Raw genomic sequence first — 20,694 nt, 5'->3', positions numbered from 1 at the left:
GGTCAATTGTAACAGTTCATAAATTCAACTAAAACATAGTTAATTATACATAGTATCATAGTTGTGATATATTTTTTTATTGGTCAAAATGGTAGTGATATTTTAGGAGTAAAAATAATAATGAGCAGAGACCTAAAGGGTTAAACTTTTAACTTTAAGGGGTTAAAAATTTTAATTTATGCTGTGAAAGGTGACAAATAAAATAATGCACGTGCAACATAATATAAATGATATAGGAAACTATTGGTGGTTCTTAAAGAGTTAAGTAATGGTTTGTAAACATAAGATTATTTATTTTCAGCTGTTACAATCGCCCCTTTACTTATTGTTACAGTTGTCCCCAAGACGCCATTTCAGCTTCATTTGTTAAAAAAAATGCTAGTTAATTAACTAAACTAATCTTTTTTTTTATTGAAATGTTAATTAAAGTGTCCTCTTACATATTCGGTTACTAATTTTTATTTGTTTAAACAAAATTACTTTGTTACAATATAATATTCTAATACCAAAAAAAGTACTTGCGTGGCGTGAAAATATCTTTTGTGATCTAACTCTTTCAAAAGTACATAAAAATGATTGCCATCAGGGGTGTACATGTAGATTTATTAAATACACCTTGTGCGCCACCTAGGAACCAAATCTAGAACCCGACACTCGAAATTTTTGCTCTGTTACAATCGTACCCTGTTACAATTGACCCCACTCTCCCCTACTATTGTAGTATTTTTTCACCAAAAAATAGGGATGCGGTATTTTTCGTTGTATTTTTTTTCTTTTATAAATTTTTAAATCAAAGAGGAGAAATGCCACTCTAGTTTTTTGAAGTTATAAGCCAACCGGATACGTCTTGATTTCCAGAGTAACCGCAATAAACTGCCGGATATGGAAAGCCACAAACTAAATGCGAATTATTCTAGTTTGGCGTTATTCTTGGCGTCTCATAAAGAAGCGGTCGCCGTGGAAATCAAGATGCACCACTATTAGTTGCTCTTTCAAGTGATAATTGAAATAAATAAAAGTTTATTTATTCCTTTATTTGTAGATTATAATATAACTTGCTTTTTGTGTAACCAACACATCGTTAAAATTGATTTACGTTTTTTTTTCTAACTAGGATATAATATGGAAAAAATATGAATATGAAATAAAATATGAAATTTCTTTTTTATTTAAGTTCGATTTTCCACAAATTTGTTATAAATCATTTATGATACACAAGAGATACTTATGATACACGCAATTCTTATAAGATTAAGTTGCTGATTTAAATCCCTATCACTACTCGTTTACCTGAAGTATGAATGCATGGAAGGGAAAAGATAATTTTTATTCTCTTTTAAAATCATTTTATTCTTTGTAATATATCCTTTTATTTTATCCTTTTAATAGTATTATTATCCATTTAATAGTATTTATCCTTTTAATATTATTTAAACTTCCAAATTAATAGTGTAGACGGCGCATTAAATAGCATTTTGTAGTATTTCTTCAGATAAAGTTGTAGTATTTTTTAATTACAAAGTCTATAAACCCTGTAGTGTAATGTAATAAAGTGTAAGTTCAATGATATAAAGGAATAATAAAGTGTGAATAGTTAATATTAAATGGAAGACAATTTAAGAATCTTTTTTCCGCATTTGAAGTAGCCCTCAAACTCGGGGATATAAATTATTTACATCTTCATTACTGTGTAAGAAAAGTTTTCTCATATTTTGTTCGAGATATGTACAAATTATATTTTTCAATAAAATTTTTATTTAATTCCTAATTACTTGATAGGAACTACGAGGGGAGTTCTAAAAAATCTCTTGGCTGATATTATCAATTGAATGCATTTATGATATTTAATAGAAAAATAAAATATTTTATGCCAAATTATCAAAAACTAGTGTTAATAACAGAAGAAAAAGTATTGCTTTGAATCAACCTCAATATTTTTATTGAGAACACAATTATCTGATATTTTAAATATACTGTCTGCATTAGAATAACAAATAACAGTTGATTTAATTACAATCAAAACGCGTGTTATATTATTCATAGTTATAATGTTTTCAGGAAAACACTCATTTGGATTATTGGATTATAAAAATATAGATTGAGGAAATGTATTTTCCGATGCGTCATCAGGACGGATGCAGGAGGAAAAAATTAAAAAATAAAGTTTGTACCACGTTCGTTTTATTTAATATTTTAAATATACTGTCTGCATTAGAATAACAAATAACAGTTGATTTAATTACAATCAAAACGCGTGTTATATTATTCATAGTTATAATGTTTTCAGGAAAACACTCATTTGGATTATTGGATTATAAAAATATAGATTGAGGAAATGTATTTTCCGATGCGTCATCAGGACGGATGCAGGAGGAAAAAATTAAAAAATAAAGTTTGTACCACGTTCGTTTTATTTAATATTTTAAATATACTGTCTGCATTAGAATAACAAATAACAGTTGATTTAATTACAATCAAAACGCGTGTTATATTATTCATAGTTATAATGTTTTCAGGAAAACACTCATTTGGATTATTGGATTATAAAAATATAGATTGAGGAAATGTATTTTCCGATGCGTCATCAGGACGGATGCAGGAGGAAAAAATTAAAAAATAAAGTTTGTACCACGTTCGTTTTATTTAATATTTTTTTATTCGTTTCTCTTCGAAGTTGAGAAAAAGGTTTTAACCCTTTCCCTTTTTTTTTTTTTTTTTTTTGGAAAAATGAAGCTGCTATTGGTTCTTTTTAAAATAGGAAGAAAAATAGTTTATGTTTTTTAACCAATCAGAACGCGAGATAATGTTTCTCTTAGTGACGATTTGCCAAAAGATTTCGACATCTAACAATATATCAAGATATTTTCCCGACTTAAGTACATTGTACATGTAGGTCAATATGCTAGGTCACACAGATAAAATTTATCACCTCACATATTTAATCATTATTATATATGATATTCGCGACGATATGTTAAGTTTTAGATAATGATCGCGGTAGTGTCGTAATCGATAATTATAGTTATCGAAAATGATAGCGATATTTCCGTCTTCCATAAGTATTTTATTTTATAACCGTCGTTGAACAGCAGACCCAATTTTTTCGGTTTTACGAGTACTTTGTTCAACTCCGTAGCCTTCGTAACCCAATCCAGAAAACAGGGGAACTCCAGCATCAAGTATTGAGAGAAATTTGCCTTCGAGGAGGACTTTTGAATGGAACTAACCCACATTTGCGTCACATGGAGAGGAAAACCATAAAAACCTCCCATCGTAAACCTGACGGTAAGGGGACTCTAACCCATGATCCGTCTACCACTGAGGATACGTCACGTCAGCACTGTGGTCGGTGGAAGCCGGATGCGGAATTCGTATCGACCAGCCATCGCTGGGATTCGAACACGGTTCTCCTCATTGGAAGGCGAACGCTCTATCACGGCTCCGTACGTATTGCTATCATTAATAATCGCGATAATTCTATTTGATACATTTATGCGTATTATCTATAGCAGATAACTAATATTACCAAGTAACTGGCGCTTTTTTCTTCCCCCTACGTGTTGGCTTCATTTTCCATATAACCGATAAGCGAGTCGTGGTGGCTCTGGGGATAGAGCATTCACCTTCCAATGAGGTGAACCGGGTTCGAATCCCAGCGATGGCTGATCGATACGAACCCGCATCCGACTTCCACCGACCACAGTGCTGACGTGACGTATCCTCAGTGGTAGATGGATCATGGTTTAAAGTCTCTTTGCCGTCAGGCTAACCGTGGAACGTTCACGTGGTCTTCCTCTCCATGTAACGCAAATGCTGGTTAGTTCCATAAAAAAAGCTTTCCACGAAGGCAAATTTCTCCCAATATTTGATCCAGGAATTCTCTTGTCTTCGGGATTGGGTTCAAGATTACAAGGCTACGGAGTTGAACATTAGAAGTCGTAAACCCGAAAAAATTGGTTTGGCTGTTCAACGACGGTTATAAAATAAAATAAAAATATAACCGATAAGCATCCCAGTGTTTTCATCATAGAAAAAAAATGGGTGAGAATTTCTCACCCTTTCTCAAACACAGGGTGAGATTTCAAAAAGTTTTGTGAGATTTCTAAAAAAACACAAAATCTCTTGAAAAAAAAACATTTCTTTAATTATAATACATTTTTAACGTCTTCTACTTTTTAAAGCATTGAATATTTTTGATGCATCATCATAGAAGATTTTGCCTTTACAAGATATTTGTCCATCTTGCATAAGTGCATAAAAAATTTGAACGTCTTACATGAAGAAACCTTACCTACGGTAAACGGTGGTTGCGGACAAATGTGTTCTGAAAGGGATTCCGTGGTTGTGTTCTGTTGTTCGAAAAGGTTTTGAACAATACTGGTAAATAGGGAAGCTAGATAATGGGGAAGAAAAGTGAAACGGATTTTATTCTAAATGGCGTAATTCGAAGCTTTTTCCAAAATTTTGTAATTCATTAATAGAGTGCGAGAACTTCTCGCGGTAATCATTTTTTAATGCGAGAAAAGAAAAAAATATGCGAGATTCTCGCGTTCTCGCGCTGTAGTGAAAACACTGCGCGCTTAATAAACAATTTTGCTCACTCATTTTGTTTTCTTGCAGTGATCGGCAAAGAAGTACAAAATGCACCGTCTCAACTACAGGTTCCCAACCTTCCAAGAAACAGATCTTTCAATACTCTGCACAGGGACTTCCACCTCTGTGACGTCGTTGATTTCGCTAAAGTAGGAGTAGAGGTATACTGATTTCATTTTACACCAGCCCTTTATTACGTAGTACCGATCAAAAGAACCCTTTTCGCTGGTGGTAGTAAGTTAATGTAGAATCAACGTTACTATACTGAGTTCGTAATCAACTAACGTGGACAAAAAGCGTCAAGGAAACTACACCGAAGAGCCATTACATTATGACCACCCTCCTTCTATAACAATGGGCTCGCCCAGGTTTTCATGGTTTCTCGCCCAGGAACAATGTTTTCATGGGACACATTAGGACCCATAATCCTCATAGAACAATACCTGACGTCTGTAAGCTACTTGAACATAGTTGCAGACCAGATTCACCCATTCATGGCAACAGTTTTTCCTGCGGGGGATGGTGTTTACCAACAGGATAATGCACCGTGTCATAAGGGCCGAACAGTCGAGGAACATTCCAGTGACTTTCAAGTCATGTCTTGGCCCCCAAATTCACCTGACCTTAATTCAATAGAGCATTTGTGGTCCTACTTGGAAAACCAAATTCGTGCTGCCACGCTACCCCCTCGCAATGTAAGGGAATTGCAGGACCAGTTGGCGAACGCTTGGTACCAGATACCTCAGACTACCTATCAGCACCTTGTGGAATCAATGCTACGGCGGGTGCTAGCAGTTTTGAGGGCTAAAGGTGGTCCTACATGTTATTAGCATGGTGGTCAAAATGTAATGGCTCTTCGGTGTACATGGTTAATGGTTATTCGTTCGCGTAAAAAAATTATTTTGCTCTATCTTAATGCTATTTTCCAAAGACTTTCTTTTCCTATTAAATAACTGTAAAAAAAATTTCCCTATACACTTTTTGAGAATAATTATATACTAATATGGACTTCAATGTTGATAAGGAAAATGGCATTTAATTAAACACGTGAGAATAGTCTTGGAATTTTTTTTAAAAAAAATTTCTGACTTAGAACTCTCCTTTGGCATTGCTCTCAAACCTCTTTAGTTACTTCTGGTTCATAATTTTTTTTTTCATGAACAGTTGATTAAAAAAAATCTTTTTATTTACTAAATATATAATTATTATTAATGTATGTAAACGCATTTTGTTATGTTAATCGGGACGAAATGTAGGAATACCTAGATACTTGGGAAAATTTTTTTAATTTAGGAATATAGAATGTGAGACTCATTACAAAGCAATAAATGTAGCACAAAGGGCTACTTTTTTTATCATCGACAATCCAATGGAGGAGGCAAACGTGCTAAACTCACTAGCACACTTTAGCGTTCGTGCTAAACTCACTTAAAGAAAAATAAAGAAAAAAAAAATACCTGGAGCAAAGAACAGAACAGTAGGTGAATTTTTAGATACTGCAAAATATTGTAGTAGATGAGTTGCAACCATGAATGAAAGCAAAAGTATAATCATTTCTTCAGATCGTAATATTTTTCTGTTTTTTTGGAAATTTGTCTGGGTTATTTTTGCATGCATCAATTTTTTTTAATTGTTTTATATGCCTCTAAGTCACCCTGCATTTTTGAGAATAATATAGTAGGTACATTGAATGAATTTTTTAAAAAACATGATGCTCGTGCTGTCAGACCTCTATTTAACGAAGTCGCTAAATCCCGATTATAAGTTCGTTATATGGAAAATTCCTCAAATGGAAAATCACCATTTGAAATACTTAAACAACGTAAAATTGATTTTTAATTCATGAATACTAGAAATAATTAAAATAGTAATTGATATACTTTGATCTTGTAAACTATGATCTACTATTTATTTTATAAATCATAACCATAAAAGAAATCTGCATGGAAAGCAAGAATAGAGCACAACATTATCCAGTATATGCTACATACATTTTCAACTACAAAAACCTAAATTTATGTATAAAATTATTGCTGCATTTATTATAAAAGTAATTTTAAACCTACATTACTTACAATGCGTTCTTAAGTTTAATGACTACTGATAAAATCCGTTAATTTTGTCTGAGTTTTTTGCTTGAAATACAAACAAAGATTAAGGAAAGGATTTTACTTCTTTCTCTAAAAGTTAAATGGCTACGAAAAACAATTCAAGGTCATGTCCCCCATAAAATGCGTTGACAAGTTTGAAATATTTTGGGAAATAGGAAAAGTGGATCTCTTCGCAATTTGGAAGTTAATTTACGAAGAAATTTCGAAAAAGTTTTTGGTTCCCCGAATAAAATCGCAAAATAAAGAAACTCGAAAAATGGAAGTTCGCTAAATAGAAGTCCAACTGTATTTTTCTTTCAAAAATAGTTAATAGTAACTTAAAGTTTAAAAAAAAATATGAATTGTTTCTGAATCATTTGTATATACCTATAGCTTTTATCGTCGCATCAGAGAAATTCTCAGATTTGCCATTTTTTTTCTCCAACTTTTTAAATGAATGTTTTCGAATGTTTTCCTTTATTCCTTGTTATGATGCTTTTTCATTGAATTCTTTTTCTTTTAAATATTACTCAATTTTTGTTTCCTTTTGCTTTTTATATTAGGCTATTATTGAAGATGAAGTGACGAAAAGATTTTCCGCTGCGGGTAAGTTCTTTTATACGATGCCATTTGTTTAACTGCTCATTAAGTGAATGCCAATTCAAAAAATGTTTTTTAAAATAGAACACGTAATTATTCTGTTTCTTACATAATTGAGTACGAAAGAAAAGACAATTTTTACTCCAGATTCATTTGAAATTTCTACCGTATGACGGAGCTTTAAATAATTCATTTAAGTTTCTATTTCACGTCTGTTGAGGAGTATTGATGGCCATCAAACGATGTCTTTCTTTATCGATTAATTGAGGTCCTTTATTTTTAAATCCTATTCGTTGCAGCATTCTGATTTTTGATGGATGCAGAAAGAACAGTTTAATTGCAAATAATATTCTGCAATGTACAAACTATTGTATGATAGAGCATGTGTCTAATGTTTTATGCTATTTCATGTGTCTTCCTTTGAAATTATGAAACATCACAACATTTCCCATTGAGCCGCAATGGTTCAGGGGATAGAGCGTTCGCCTTCTAATAAGGCGAACCGGGTTCGAATCCCAGTCGATACGAATTCTGCATCCGGTTTGCACCGATCACAGTACTGATATGAAATATCCTCTGTGGTAGACGGATTATGGGTTAGAGTCCCCTTGCATTCAGGCTAACCGTGGGAGGTTTTCGTGGTTTTCCTCTCCATGTAACTCAAGTGCGGGTAAGCTCCATCAAAAAGTCCTTTACGAAAGCAAATTTCTCCCCATGCTCGATCCAGGAGTTCTCTTGTCTTCTGAATTGGGTTCAAAATTACAAGGCTACGGAGTTGAACATTAGTAGTCGTAAACCCATAAGATTGGGTCGGCTGTTCAACGACGGTTATAAAATAAAATAAAACATTTACCATTAAAAAGAACCTGTAATCATTCCTGGACCATCGCTGCGATAATTTTTGCGCGATTAATATAAAAATGGAGCAAAACAAAGTTCATGAACTTTTGGATCTGAAATTAAAAAGCTTCTTAAAAAGATTTGGAACTAGCCGATAAACATTTATTTAAAAAAAAGGAAGGAAAAAATTAATAATGCGGCATTCCTTAAAAAACCCGTGTTTTGTTGGAAGTAAATCTGGATCTGTTAAAAAAAAAACAAAGAAAAAAAAAACACAGTGATACAAGCCTCAGATGAGAATATTTCCCTAAAAGTAATGATAGCGCGCTAATTTTTTTAACCAATCTGATAGAAAAACATTTTTTATTTATTCGACTCAGTGACTTGACTCTCCAGACAGACCATTATATTTAACTAAAACCATCGACTTTAATTAGGGAGAAAAAAATGAACCAAAAAGATATTTTTGAGGCTACATTTTTCTTGTAAAAGTTCAAAAAATACTGAAGTCTGACAGCAAACAAAAGTAAATATTGAAAAGCTTAGCAATTGGAGTTCAGTGCTTTTAATCGTAGTATTTTTCTCTGCTCAAATAATAAAACAAATATTAAGAACAAGTAAATATGCAACTTTTACTATATTTAATTTATGTCAGTTTTATGCCCTTTCTTTCTCGTACTTTATGTATGATTTAATGAACAATAAAGGCGTGCATTTGTGAAGACAAACATTTAAACTGAAATTGTATTTTCTTATTTCAGAATTACCATCTTGGAATTTATTGACGAGGACCAATAAAAACTATAGTTTTGTCAGGTATTTTTTTTTCTTTTCTGACACAACTTTAGGTCCTTAGTTTAGATATAAATCTGTTGAAAGAATGGTCGGTAAAAATAAAGAATACAATCGATAAGGACGAAAACTCTTTATTATTGAAAATTCTCAACAAATGCTAAAATGGACGATTACCAGCTGCAATACAGAACATCGGCGACAGAGTGCGACACTCCTTTATTTAAGCAATATAATATTCTTTCGCATAGAACCTCTAACGGAAATAATTTTTTTTTTATCGATTAGTTTTTAAATGTTCTTTTAAAAACACCCTTTGTTTGAGGCCACCTTGTACTACTCTTCTGCATTGATTCCGTTCGCTAGATCGTAAGGCTCATTCCCCAGACATTCGAGTAGTGTCTTTTTCCAGAAAGTGCTGGTTGTTATGAATCTTTAAGAAAGAAATAGTGCAAAATTTATCATGTTAACTAAAACAACAACTCAATTTAAATGCGCGACATTTCACTGTAAATAAAATAAAAGAGACCTCCAATGTAAATATAAGAGGATATATTCATCGAGTATTATGTAAACGTTCATCTATTAAAAGGTACCTCGAAATGGAATTCAAGTTAGCATGTCTTATGTACTAGTGATTTGGTACTTAATATTTGTAGTTGCAGTTATACGCCACAAATACAGAGCACAGTAACCGTTTTGTACAAAAGGATCAGCCTTTGTATAATTTTATCAGAAAAAATGTGCGACTTTCACTATAAGTATGTGAATCATTTCTGCGACTTCATATTTACAGATAAAATATATTAAATTATATATTAGCATTCTAATCAGACTAAAAGATTATTAGACGTCTCCGTTTACTTTAGATTTAAAATTATGTTTTTATTTTATTATTAATAATTTTTAACGATGTTATTAAGCATAATTATGTTTAGGAAAAATACTAAATTTTGATGTTTTTGCACTACTGTGGCCTTAAAAAACATTTTATGGAGGGAAAAGTGACAAGAGATCGTTAATGTGACAAGAGATCGTTAATGTGCAAGTGACCCAGTGTGGGTATCTCGAGTCAGATTGGCTGTTGAAAAGTGTCATTTGTTTACGTTAGCAACAGTTATTTCCATTCTATTTCGAGTTATCTTGCCCCGTCAAGTAGATTTTTTCTTTCTCAATGATTTCAATTCTTTCACCACATATTTCTTACTTAACACAAAGACAGGCTCGAAGCCATGCAGAACATAAACAAACTAATTATGCATCGAAGTTGCCAGGTACACGAAACAAAAATATATTACGCATTACAATAAAGTACATAAACAAATAATAAATCTAAGTCAAGTAAAATATGTAGACGAGAAAGAATTATATTTCAGCTTATTCGATGGGCGGCTCTCTGTTTAATTAACTTCACGTTAATTAACATTCTAATTTATGTGGAAAAAACTTAGACACGCCATTTTGTTTATTGAAGATCAGATGGCTTTGACGTCATAGGTCACATGCGTGGGTATGTTTGAACTTCTTCTCGAAGTGCAAGTATCCAATTGGGTATAATATAGCCTACGTCACAGGTTGTGTTGTTCCTACTAAATTTAACCCATGAAAGGCATTTTCTGCGAGCCTAACTTTAAGCCACAAATAAACAAACGAAGTGTTCGATCGTTTAAATAGCTGCTCGCCAGATTTTATTGCATTATAAAGAAAAGTTATTGAAACTAAATACAACTAAATAAACAACAACAACTAAAACAAATAACAACAACTACTAATAACAATAACTAAATAAACAACAACTAAATTCCATTCGTTTAGCATTGCGTCATATGTTGTTCCTACTAAATCGAAGTAGTTGTGTTTTTTTCATATTATACCCAATTGGTAAATTTTACTGACTTTTTTTTTTAATAAAATATTTTCTAATCAAAAATATATTTAGAAAAAAAGAAAACTATCAAGCAATTTAGTTATTTTTTGTTGTACAGTATTATATGAGTTGCCATCAATGCTTCAGCTGAGATATAAGACAAGATATATTTTGATAAAATGTTATATCAGTTACTATATAAAATCAAGGCTATATCAATTGGGTATACTATAACCTACGTCACAGGTCGTGTTATTCCTACTAAATTTAACTAGTAAACAGCATTTTCTGCGAACCTGATTTCTAGCAACAAATAAACATTAAGCGAAGCATGTTGTTACAATTCGCTGCTCGCCAGGTTGCAATTGGTCTAATTCTTTTTGAAATAATTTATTTTGTTGTTTTATCTAAGTTTATGAATTTAGTAAACATATTTAAAACTCAGTTTATTAATTAAACTAAAAGGTTAATGTTATTCCTAGTAAAATTTTCGAAGTGGAAGTAGTTGTGTTTTTTTCATATTATACCCAATTATGGTAATATTAAATTTAATCAAATAATGAAAACCGACGTCAAAAGTAAACAAATTACATAATAAAACCTTTTTCCATGACAGTAGGATCAATTTTCTAGATTTATTCTTTAGAGTCTAAAGTTAATTAGAAATTTTTGTAGCCTCTTAAAATTAATTTAATTTTAATTGTCCAGTATAATAAACAGTTTATTTATTTATTTATTTATTTAATTATTTATATTTTTGTATAAGTGGAATGGGCTCTGGTTCGTAAAGAACCACCCCAAATGAATGCAGGTGATACGTGTATACTTTAAAATTATGTAAGGTTGTATGAATGAAGAATAAAACCTATAAACGGTTTTCTATTCCTGTATGCAGGCTCTGATTTTTAAATAAGTCACCCTATGAAAGATGGATATGTGTATTCTGTAAAATTATGTTAGATTTTATGAATGAAGGATAAGTCTATAAACGGCTTTCTATCCTGACAGACTGACTTTTAAATTAATCTCCCTATTAATGATTTTTTTTTTTTTTTTTTTTTTTAAGACTGCTAATTTATTCAATCCGTTAAACATTTTATTATTATTTCAATTTTATTACCTTTTTACTAATTGTTTCTCAAAGATGGCAGCACTAATATTTTACCTAAACATTTTTTTTCTTCTTCTTCGATCAAATGTTTTTTTTAATTTTATTATATTCGATTCAAGCTATAAGCAATATTTTACATCTTCGCGATTTTTGTTAACTGTTTTATTATTGTACTTTTAAACCTAAACCGCGTTTTAATTCACGCCGGTAAGTTTGATTTCCTTTCACATTTTTCTTTTATTTCATGATTTTTTACAACATAAGGTTTTTTGCGATATCGACACATATAAAGAATAATTTTTATCTTAGGATAATTATTCTTTATTCAGAAATATCGCATTATTTATGGCAATTAGATGTGTCTTGACAACGACTATTTGCTTTTACCATTCTTGTTTCTCTACCATTTAGTTTTTTATTTTTATTTTATTCATGTTTTTCATGTTAATGTGTATATATATATATATATATATATATATATATATATATATATATATATATATATATATATATATATATATATATATATATATATATATATATATATATATATATATATATATATATATATATATATATATATATATATATATATATATATATATTTATATATATAATAACGAACTCTTTTCTTTCTGCAGCTTGCGCTTGTCCATTTTGTGGGGACTCGGTTGGATTTTGCGATACTGTATTTTATTCCCATGTAGGTAGGTTACAATCCTTTGTTTGCAATTTAAAAAATCATTACTTTCTCTAACATTCTTGTGCAGAGAACTGGATGATGTAATGTCAAATATGAGGTTCATTTAAACTGTAGGTAAAAAAAAATATTTTCATGCTATATGTGTTAGTGTATTTGATACGTGTGAGATACTATAATAAGCGAGATAATATTGAGATTATTATCGACATTGACGCATATCGAATATGATAGTAGGGTGAGTATGGCCAAAAACAATTATCATCAACTTCGATACTAATATCAAGAATGCTGATAGTTATAATGTAAGTAACAAAAATATTTGTCAACGCGTATAGTGATTAATTCAACAATGTAACTTAGTTATATTAAGAAAATATTTTGATGTGAAGTGCGCAAATTAAAAAAAAGACCACCCTGAATAACTTTTGATCGGATCTTCACGTTTTAGGACTCAATCTTAATGGTTCGAGAAGATGACCTCAAGTTTACGAGTTAATTACTACAGACTATATTTTAAGTTACGAAATCAGCAACAAAAACAAACTTTCTCTGAATATAGATATCTTTTTTTATACGGATTCGGGTTTCTAACCCCCAAAATACAGGGGATATAGCCAAATCTGAGAAATATGATTCCAAAAGCTTGATCCCAAAGCTACGAGAAAAAGAGATCAACTTTTGGTCTTTTTCAACCAATCCCATATTTTCTAAAAAAAAAATTTCTGTTTTTAATACACTCATAATATTCGAATAAAAAGTTTCAAAATATTTCCTTCTAATAAAACTTGTTTCCAGACTAGTTATTTCAATTCTTGGAGTGTTGTGGCTTCTTTTGTGCACCGGCATCATCGGCTACATTCCCGAAGGACGGTAAGACACCTCCCCTTTTTTTTCGACTAACAATTAATTGTCTTCTATTTACTTATTTCATCGGTTGTTTTCTAATTACAGACTGAAGAGATTTGCCTACAAGCACGTGAGCTTAATGTGCTTCAGGATAACGGCCCGATCTTTTTCAGCAATCGTCACCTATCACAATCTGTGAGTTTCTATATTTTTTAATCAGATCATTATACTGACTCATGTGATTCGAATTAATCTCTGATTCTGGACCGAATCAGTTTGAAGTTGTTGATTCATATCATTTTGAACCATTAACTTTATTAAGAATCAGCACCAAACTGAATCAGTAAGAGGTTCGAATTACCAGATAGCAAATAAGGTTTATTTTCACGCAGCAAAAACCTTTTTAATATAAACCTAGAAAGGTTTGTAATGCGGTTTGCGTGTAAACCTTCTAACCTTAAAACGAGATCTGAGACAATCTGCTCTATTCTAAGCACATTATCCTATTTCAAAACTTTGGAAAACAACCTTCTATTTAAAAAATCTTAGATCGAGGTTGACGTAGGGTTTTCAAGCGTGAAAAAATCCTTTCATAAAGCTAGTCTCAAGGTGAAAATAACCTTAAATCTAGGTCATTATTATAAGGTTTCTTTTCGCAAAGTCTTGTATGCTCAGCTGAAATCCACCTTGTCATGAAATTTTAATGGACAATGCAATTTGATCCTATCGCTAGTGTGACGTCATTTAAAACGTCACGATGGACCTTAAGTGACAATCAGGACTAAAGAGAAACAGAAGGGCTGGTTCACTCCTTTGAAGAAACTCTCGCCGTGCCAATCCTCCGATTTTCTCTAGTGACGTCACTTTGGCGCAAAGCTCGCACTTTTACTTCAAGAACAGAGCGTTCGGCCTTACTAGCTCTAACTAATATTGGAGCATTTCTTTTTGTGACATATTCATTGACATTTGTTATTTTCTATAATGACTTTCCTCAGTTTTTGCCGTGAATTTGCAAAATTTTAAAACTATTAGCGAAATGCCAGTTTGCGCGTTTGCAACTTGCAAAAATTCTGATAGAAAAACAAAAAGAAAAAATATAATTTTCCGCGTCTTCCCTAAAGTAAATGAACAACTATGTAAAGAATGGATTCCGAAATAACACAGTTAATATAAATCAGCAATACGTTTTTTCTATCGTTAATAACTTTCATAAAAATTCGTTATCTAAATAGAAACCGCCTCGTTACTTCAAAAAGAAAGGAATGTGAAAAAAATTAAAAAATGGATAAAGTCAAAGAAAATTAAAACGTAAGTAAAAAGTATAAATAAAATATATAGTGTACAGTTGAAATTCTCCTAATTTCATAGCTTATTTTTTTAATGTAGTTATTGTAAATATTTAGGATTCTTTTAAAAATTATATTCTCTTGAATTTGAATATCTATAAATTATATCATCTTAAATTTAAATATCTATAAGCAATTGTAAAATTTCTGAAGTCATTATGAACCTAAATTATTATTTTGCTTCAGTAATTAGCGTTTAAGGTTGATGTTTCCTAATGATTAAGTATGAACAAATTGCTATTAACGGCATATTTTAAAAATCGGGGATTCTAAATTTAGCTCAACTTATTGTTATGAAAGAATATGTAGATAAAAAAGTGTCGATATATGCTTTCATTTTTCTTAACAATTAAAGTTAAAACTGAACTTTTTAAAATAAAGTATTTATAGTGTCATTTTCGCCAACTTGTAAAATATTTTTATAAGTTTAAAATGGTATTTTTTTAATATAATGGCCAAGAAAGTTTTTTTAAACTATGTTTATGAATGGAAATAATGTGTTAATAACGTAAAGTTTGAAAGATAATAACCAGAAAAAGTCTAACTTATTTTTACAAAGAGAAAGATGCAAAGTTATCATAATATCTTTGCGTGCGATCTTCCGAGATCTGTGGTCACAGTGACGTCATGAGGAGGGAAATCGTAGCATCAGCTCTAAGAGCGGAGTGAACTAGCCCTTCTATTCTCTTTATCCCTGAGTGACAATACTTATTAAAAAAGCTTTAAAAATTAACTTTTTAATCCTTTTAGAATGAAAGGTTTGAAACATCAATATTATTGCTTTATTGAAAAAAGGTTTTTAGTACAAATGTTTTCGTGACACATTAAAAAGAGAATTCCGAAACAAGGTTGCCTTTAAGGTTTACATGCTTTCTGGGAATCATTCACTGATTGCAGAATAAATTCACTTGAATCAATTATTGATTTGAATCGCCTAGGTCAACTGATTATATTGATTCAAATTTCCTCGATGATTTGTTTTTGCCTAATACTATATTAAAAACTACTCTAATGGGGGTAATTCTGAAAACGTTTTTCTTTATTTATACAGCAAGGAAACTGTTAAAATGGGATTTTATAACGCAGCAAAAATAAATAAATAAATAAATAAAATAGTAGACTAGCTCTTTATTTTTGAAAGTACAAAAAAGACTAGAAATTTGTCTATTAAAAAAAATGCGATAAAATGAAATAATCTCACTAATCAGAATCTTCTCTTAAAAATCTCTGTTAGTATCCCAGAAAAGAGAAGAAGCTGACATTTCTTATCAAAGTGGCCAAGTTCCACAGAAAATTGAAAAACTGTAGAAAAAGAACGAGGAGACAAAATTTTTGAACTAATTAATATCAGCTATAATATCTGTGTTACTATCAGTCTACTAAAATTAACGTAAAATTAAAGCCTTTAAAATCATACAATAAAAAAGTTTTCACAACTTATTCTAAATTCACCACTGTTCTAATGTCGCCATTTTTTATAAACGTCGTTAAACAGCCGACCCAAATTTGAGTTTACGACTACTAATGTTCAACTCCATAGCCTTGTAATCTATGGACTCAATCCAGAATACATGGGAACGCCTAAATCAAATAATTAGGAGAAATTTGCCGTAGTGGAGGATTTTTTTGATGGAACTAACCCGCATTTGCGTTTCATATCGAGGAAGACTAATGTTCTAAATTAAGTTTTATGTCGTCTAGGTGGCCTATCGGTTAGCATGCTTGACTGCAAAGCCAATGGTTGCGGATTCTAATCACGGTTAGGGCATGTATGTTTCTTTTTGTGTGTAGCATCCTCTGTTGGGTGAATGTAGCTCACCTTATGAACGGGCATCTGTGACGTAGGTAATGTTGCTCGCCTCCGTGACGTCACAGGTAAGGTTCACAGGTGTCCATCGGGTAATATTAAAGAGCAACACTTCCAGCATCTTCCGAGGCAAAAGAGTAAGAATTCAGCCGTTAGAAAACAATAAAAAAAACCATCTAGTTTTATTTTCGGTAGGATTCAATGAACAATACATATATTTCTCAAAGATTCCTCTCGAGATTAAATATTTTTTATTGTCCTGTTTTACTCATACTGTGCGTAAAAAACGCACTGAATTAATTTGATCTAATGAACGTGCTGCGTTTCAATCTTAATGGCGGTGACTTAAAATATGCTAATTAATTCGTGAACAAGATATTTTAAGTTACGAATTTGGACACAAAAATTAGCTTTCTCTGAATAAATTTTTTCCGACGTGTTTAAATTTCTGCAACTCAAAAAAGGGAGGAGTAGCCCTAATCTAAGAAATATGATTCCTTGAATTATCTCAAGAGAGCGGTCCAAAGTGTGGATTACTTAATGCTTATTTAACATTCTGCGTATTTAGCCATATCTTGTAAATTTTTTAAGCGAATCGAAACAATTTTGCTCACTATTCTAAAGTACGCTTTTGTATAGATAAAAAAAATTATTTTTAATAATTTATTTAATAATAGACCAACAAATTTTGAACTGAAATATATACAAATTTTTACATCATTTTAAAAATTGTAATTTTGTATACAAAATTTGAATCAAATCGGTCGTTTGGTTCCTGAGGAATCGAATTTAAGTATGGACCCATTTACTGATACATTCACTCCTATACTTTCAATTCTTTGATAGATTTTCTCTCTTTCTCAAATTCTTCTTCTAGAGAGAACAAAGCGAAGGGAGGAGGAATTTGTGTGGCCAATCATACTTCTCCAATTGATGTCGTCATTCTTGCCAGCGACAATTGCTACGCTTTGGTAAATTTGGCTTTTATTTATTTCATAATTTTTACACAACTTTCATTACCCCTGTTTAAAAATTTATTAAAATTTTACTTTTGCTGATACAAATAGAAACTAATATTATACTTGTCATGGGCTAAGAAAGATCTACCTCTCGTTTTCGTCAAATTTTAGAATATTTCAAGTTCTTTTTTTTAATTTTTAAAGTTATTACTATAAATTCAGCATCAAGTTAAATGAAATTCTGACTTCTGTGAATCTATATCTATGCAGAGTATGAATCAAGGTCAAATTAAGGGATCTAAAAGGTATTTAACTACAAAAGCTGATCATTAATATTTTATCACGAAAATACAGAAAACGCTGCCGAAGTCTAATAATTGCTTACTGAGAAAGGTGGAAATGAAAATAATAAAACCACTTTGATTGCCTACTAAAGCTTTAAATGGTGTCGCGTCAATTTATTGCACACAATTCATCGTGCAACAATTCATCGCGCATAATTCGTTGGGGCGACAGTCCGTCATGGACACAATTCATAGCGGCGACAATTTGTTGTCACAATTCATCGCTGCGGCAACTTGTCGTAGCGACAATTTATCACGAGCACAATTTCTAGCCATTATGATAAAATATATCTATTTACGAAGACAAAACTCTTGCATTATCTGCATAAGCTAACTAAATATGTAGTCTGACCGCTCAGAAATCAAAAAACCTCCAAAGAGGGAAGGTTTTTATGATTTTCTTACTTACAAGTGGAATAGAAAGTGCATGAAAAATGCTTGCGTGAGTCACTCAATAAAAAATAATTATTGTGGGTAGATCTAAGCATCCAGTAAAATAATTTCATGAAAAAGATAGATATTGGTTGCAAAATATTTTTTAATTATCATTCATCTCGGCTAAGTAAAATATTTGTATACGTCGCAACATATTTGTCTTAATTATAATATTCTACCCATCGCAAATGTTTTTTTTTTGTATAACCGTTGTTGAACATCCGACCCAAGTTTGGGCTTGCAACTACTAATGTTCAACACCTTAGCCTTGTAATTTCGAACCCAATCCAGAAGACAAGGAAACTTCATGATCAGTACCCCCAGAGGTATTGATTTATTATGGGAACATGGAGGACTTTGTGACTCGAGAAATTTAGCGTGCATCAGTCACCATTTACTACACGAGAGAGTCTTCGTCAGGCGGGGATCGAACCCACGACCTATTCGACATGGACCCAGTGCCCTACCAACCAAGCTATCTCGGACCTGCCCATGTTGTTGAAAATATTCAAGATTGTTCAAGTTTAATTTTCGAACTGTCAAAATTTAATTTTCCTACGACGAATTGACTTTTCGACGAGTCGTCACTGCAATGTACTGTGATCACGACGGATCGTCTCACGATGAATTGACGCAGAACCGTTTTTAATAATTCCCCTTTCAACTCCTCCGTTAATCAAACATGTTTTGATTTTTTTCATTCCCGCTGATCGAATATAAAAACTATTGTTTAAATATTCGACCCCAAAAGTACAAAGTTTTTTAAAACAGACGATAATGTGTTTATATGTATAATTGCAGGTGGGTCAGAAGCAGGGTGGATTCTTAGGACTTCTTCAGAGGGCTCTCGATCGTGCTACCTCACATGTCTGGTTCGAACGTTTTGAAATGAAAGATAGAGCTTTAGTCTTGAAAAGGTTATCCTCTATCTTATTTCGTTCTACGATAAAAAAACAACCAATTCATTCTTTAATCCCTTCAAATGCTGGATTTTAATTTCTATTGCAGAAAGGTCCACATATTTTTCGCTGATTTATTTTCAATTTTAGTATTTCATTAACTATTTGCAGTAAAGAAATATTAGTTGTTTTTTAACGTTGATGTAAATTCTCTAGTTAAAAGCATTGCAGTGCTTTCAATAATTATAACAATTATTCGTAATCTTTAAGGTTAAGTTTTGTCTAGCAGTCTTTTTTTTTTTTTTTTAATAAACAGTAATATAAAAATAAAATTCAAAATCAATTCCTACTTAGATCAACAAAGAAAAGTTTTATTTTAGTTACTTTTTATTAAATAATTAAAAAATATTCTCCCATATGAAACTAAAATTTATTCGCTGATTTATTTTCAATTTTAGTATTTTATTAACTATTTGCAGTAAAGAAATATTAGTTGTTTTCTAACGTTGATGTAAATTCTCTAGTGAAAAGCATTGCATTGCTTTCAATAATTATAACAATTATTCGTAATCTCTAAGGTTAAGTTTTGTCTAGCAGTCTTTCATTTTGTTTTAATAAACAGTAATATAAAAATAAAATTCAAAATCAATTCCTACTAAGGTCAACAAAGAAAAGTTTTATATTAGTTACTTTTTATTAAATAATTAAAACATTTTTCTCCCTTATAAAATTAAAATTTATTAATTAAATTTAATTAATGAATTAATACTTTAAAAAACTGCATTAACATAAAGTGTCATCCACTACAAATTTTAAAAAATTTATTTGAACATAAATATATGAAATAACGGTGGATCCACACCGATATTTTTTAGTTAATTACAGGTCAAAACAGCATGATTAATGAGTCCATGTTGTGCATAATCTTTTTTATTTAGTAGCGATGGTGAAAGCATACATCTTAGCCCCCTCCAAGTTGGAGAGGGGAAGACCCATATCCCGTCTAAACTAACGTACGTTAACTAGGCATTATAAACAACAAAAAGCCACGCAAAAACATTGCTCCTGCGTTTTATAGGATGATTAAAAGTTGTGATGAGGCCAGTCATTATTGCCTTTTCTGTATTCTTACGCCTCATCAAAATTATTTATTACTCATAGAAAATCGTTTAATCTTTCCTTATATGGAAGTGAAAGATCTTAAAATAACTTCTCTTTTGAAATATAAATCTAATTATCATTCATTGGCATGTTTTTAGCCTTGAAGTCCCAAAATAGAATTTCTACCCTTATCCTTTACCAAAGATATTTTATGAAAACGAATGAAGTTTTGATGCTTTTATTAATACAAAAGTATTTAATTTTTGTATTACATATATATAGGGAGAGTGTGAATTTAATAGTAGGAATTGGAAGAAAAAAAGAAGCTTGGTATCGAGCTACTATAAAAGTATAGATTGCG

The 20,694-nt window shown here is 31.2% G+C and overlaps 1 protein-coding gene across 1 annotated transcript in view; it reads left to right on the top strand.

Moving 5' to 3' along the window:
• The window catches only part of LOC107442699 (glycerol-3-phosphate acyltransferase 4), a 36,689-nt gene that overhangs the window by 7,674 nt on the left and 8,321 nt on the right, over positions 1–20,694 (top strand). Inside the window, exons 3-10 of the mRNA XM_087161879.1 lie at positions 4,621–4,754; positions 7,247–7,289; positions 8,885–8,939; positions 12,535–12,600; positions 13,392–13,466; positions 13,548–13,637; positions 17,473–17,566; positions 19,135–19,250. Of these exons, the coding sequence (XP_087018005.1) occupies positions 4,621–4,754; positions 7,247–7,289; positions 8,885–8,939; positions 12,535–12,600; positions 13,392–13,466; positions 13,548–13,637; positions 17,473–17,566; positions 19,135–19,250 (673 nt within the window). The remainder of the gene's footprint in view (positions 1–4,620; positions 4,755–7,246; positions 7,290–8,884; positions 8,940–12,534; positions 12,601–13,391; positions 13,467–13,547; positions 13,638–17,472; positions 17,567–19,134; positions 19,251–20,694) is intronic.

The sequence above is a fragment of the Parasteatoda tepidariorum genome, chromosome 4 (genome assembly GCF_982258835.1).
Source record: "Parasteatoda tepidariorum strain Cologne lab strain chromosome 4, Ptep-v5.0, whole genome shotgun sequence".
In the NCBI taxonomy this organism is placed as follows: domain Eukaryota; kingdom Metazoa; phylum Arthropoda; class Arachnida; order Araneae; family Theridiidae; genus Parasteatoda; species Parasteatoda tepidariorum.
This window is presented reverse-complemented; position numbering and strand designations above follow the sequence as displayed.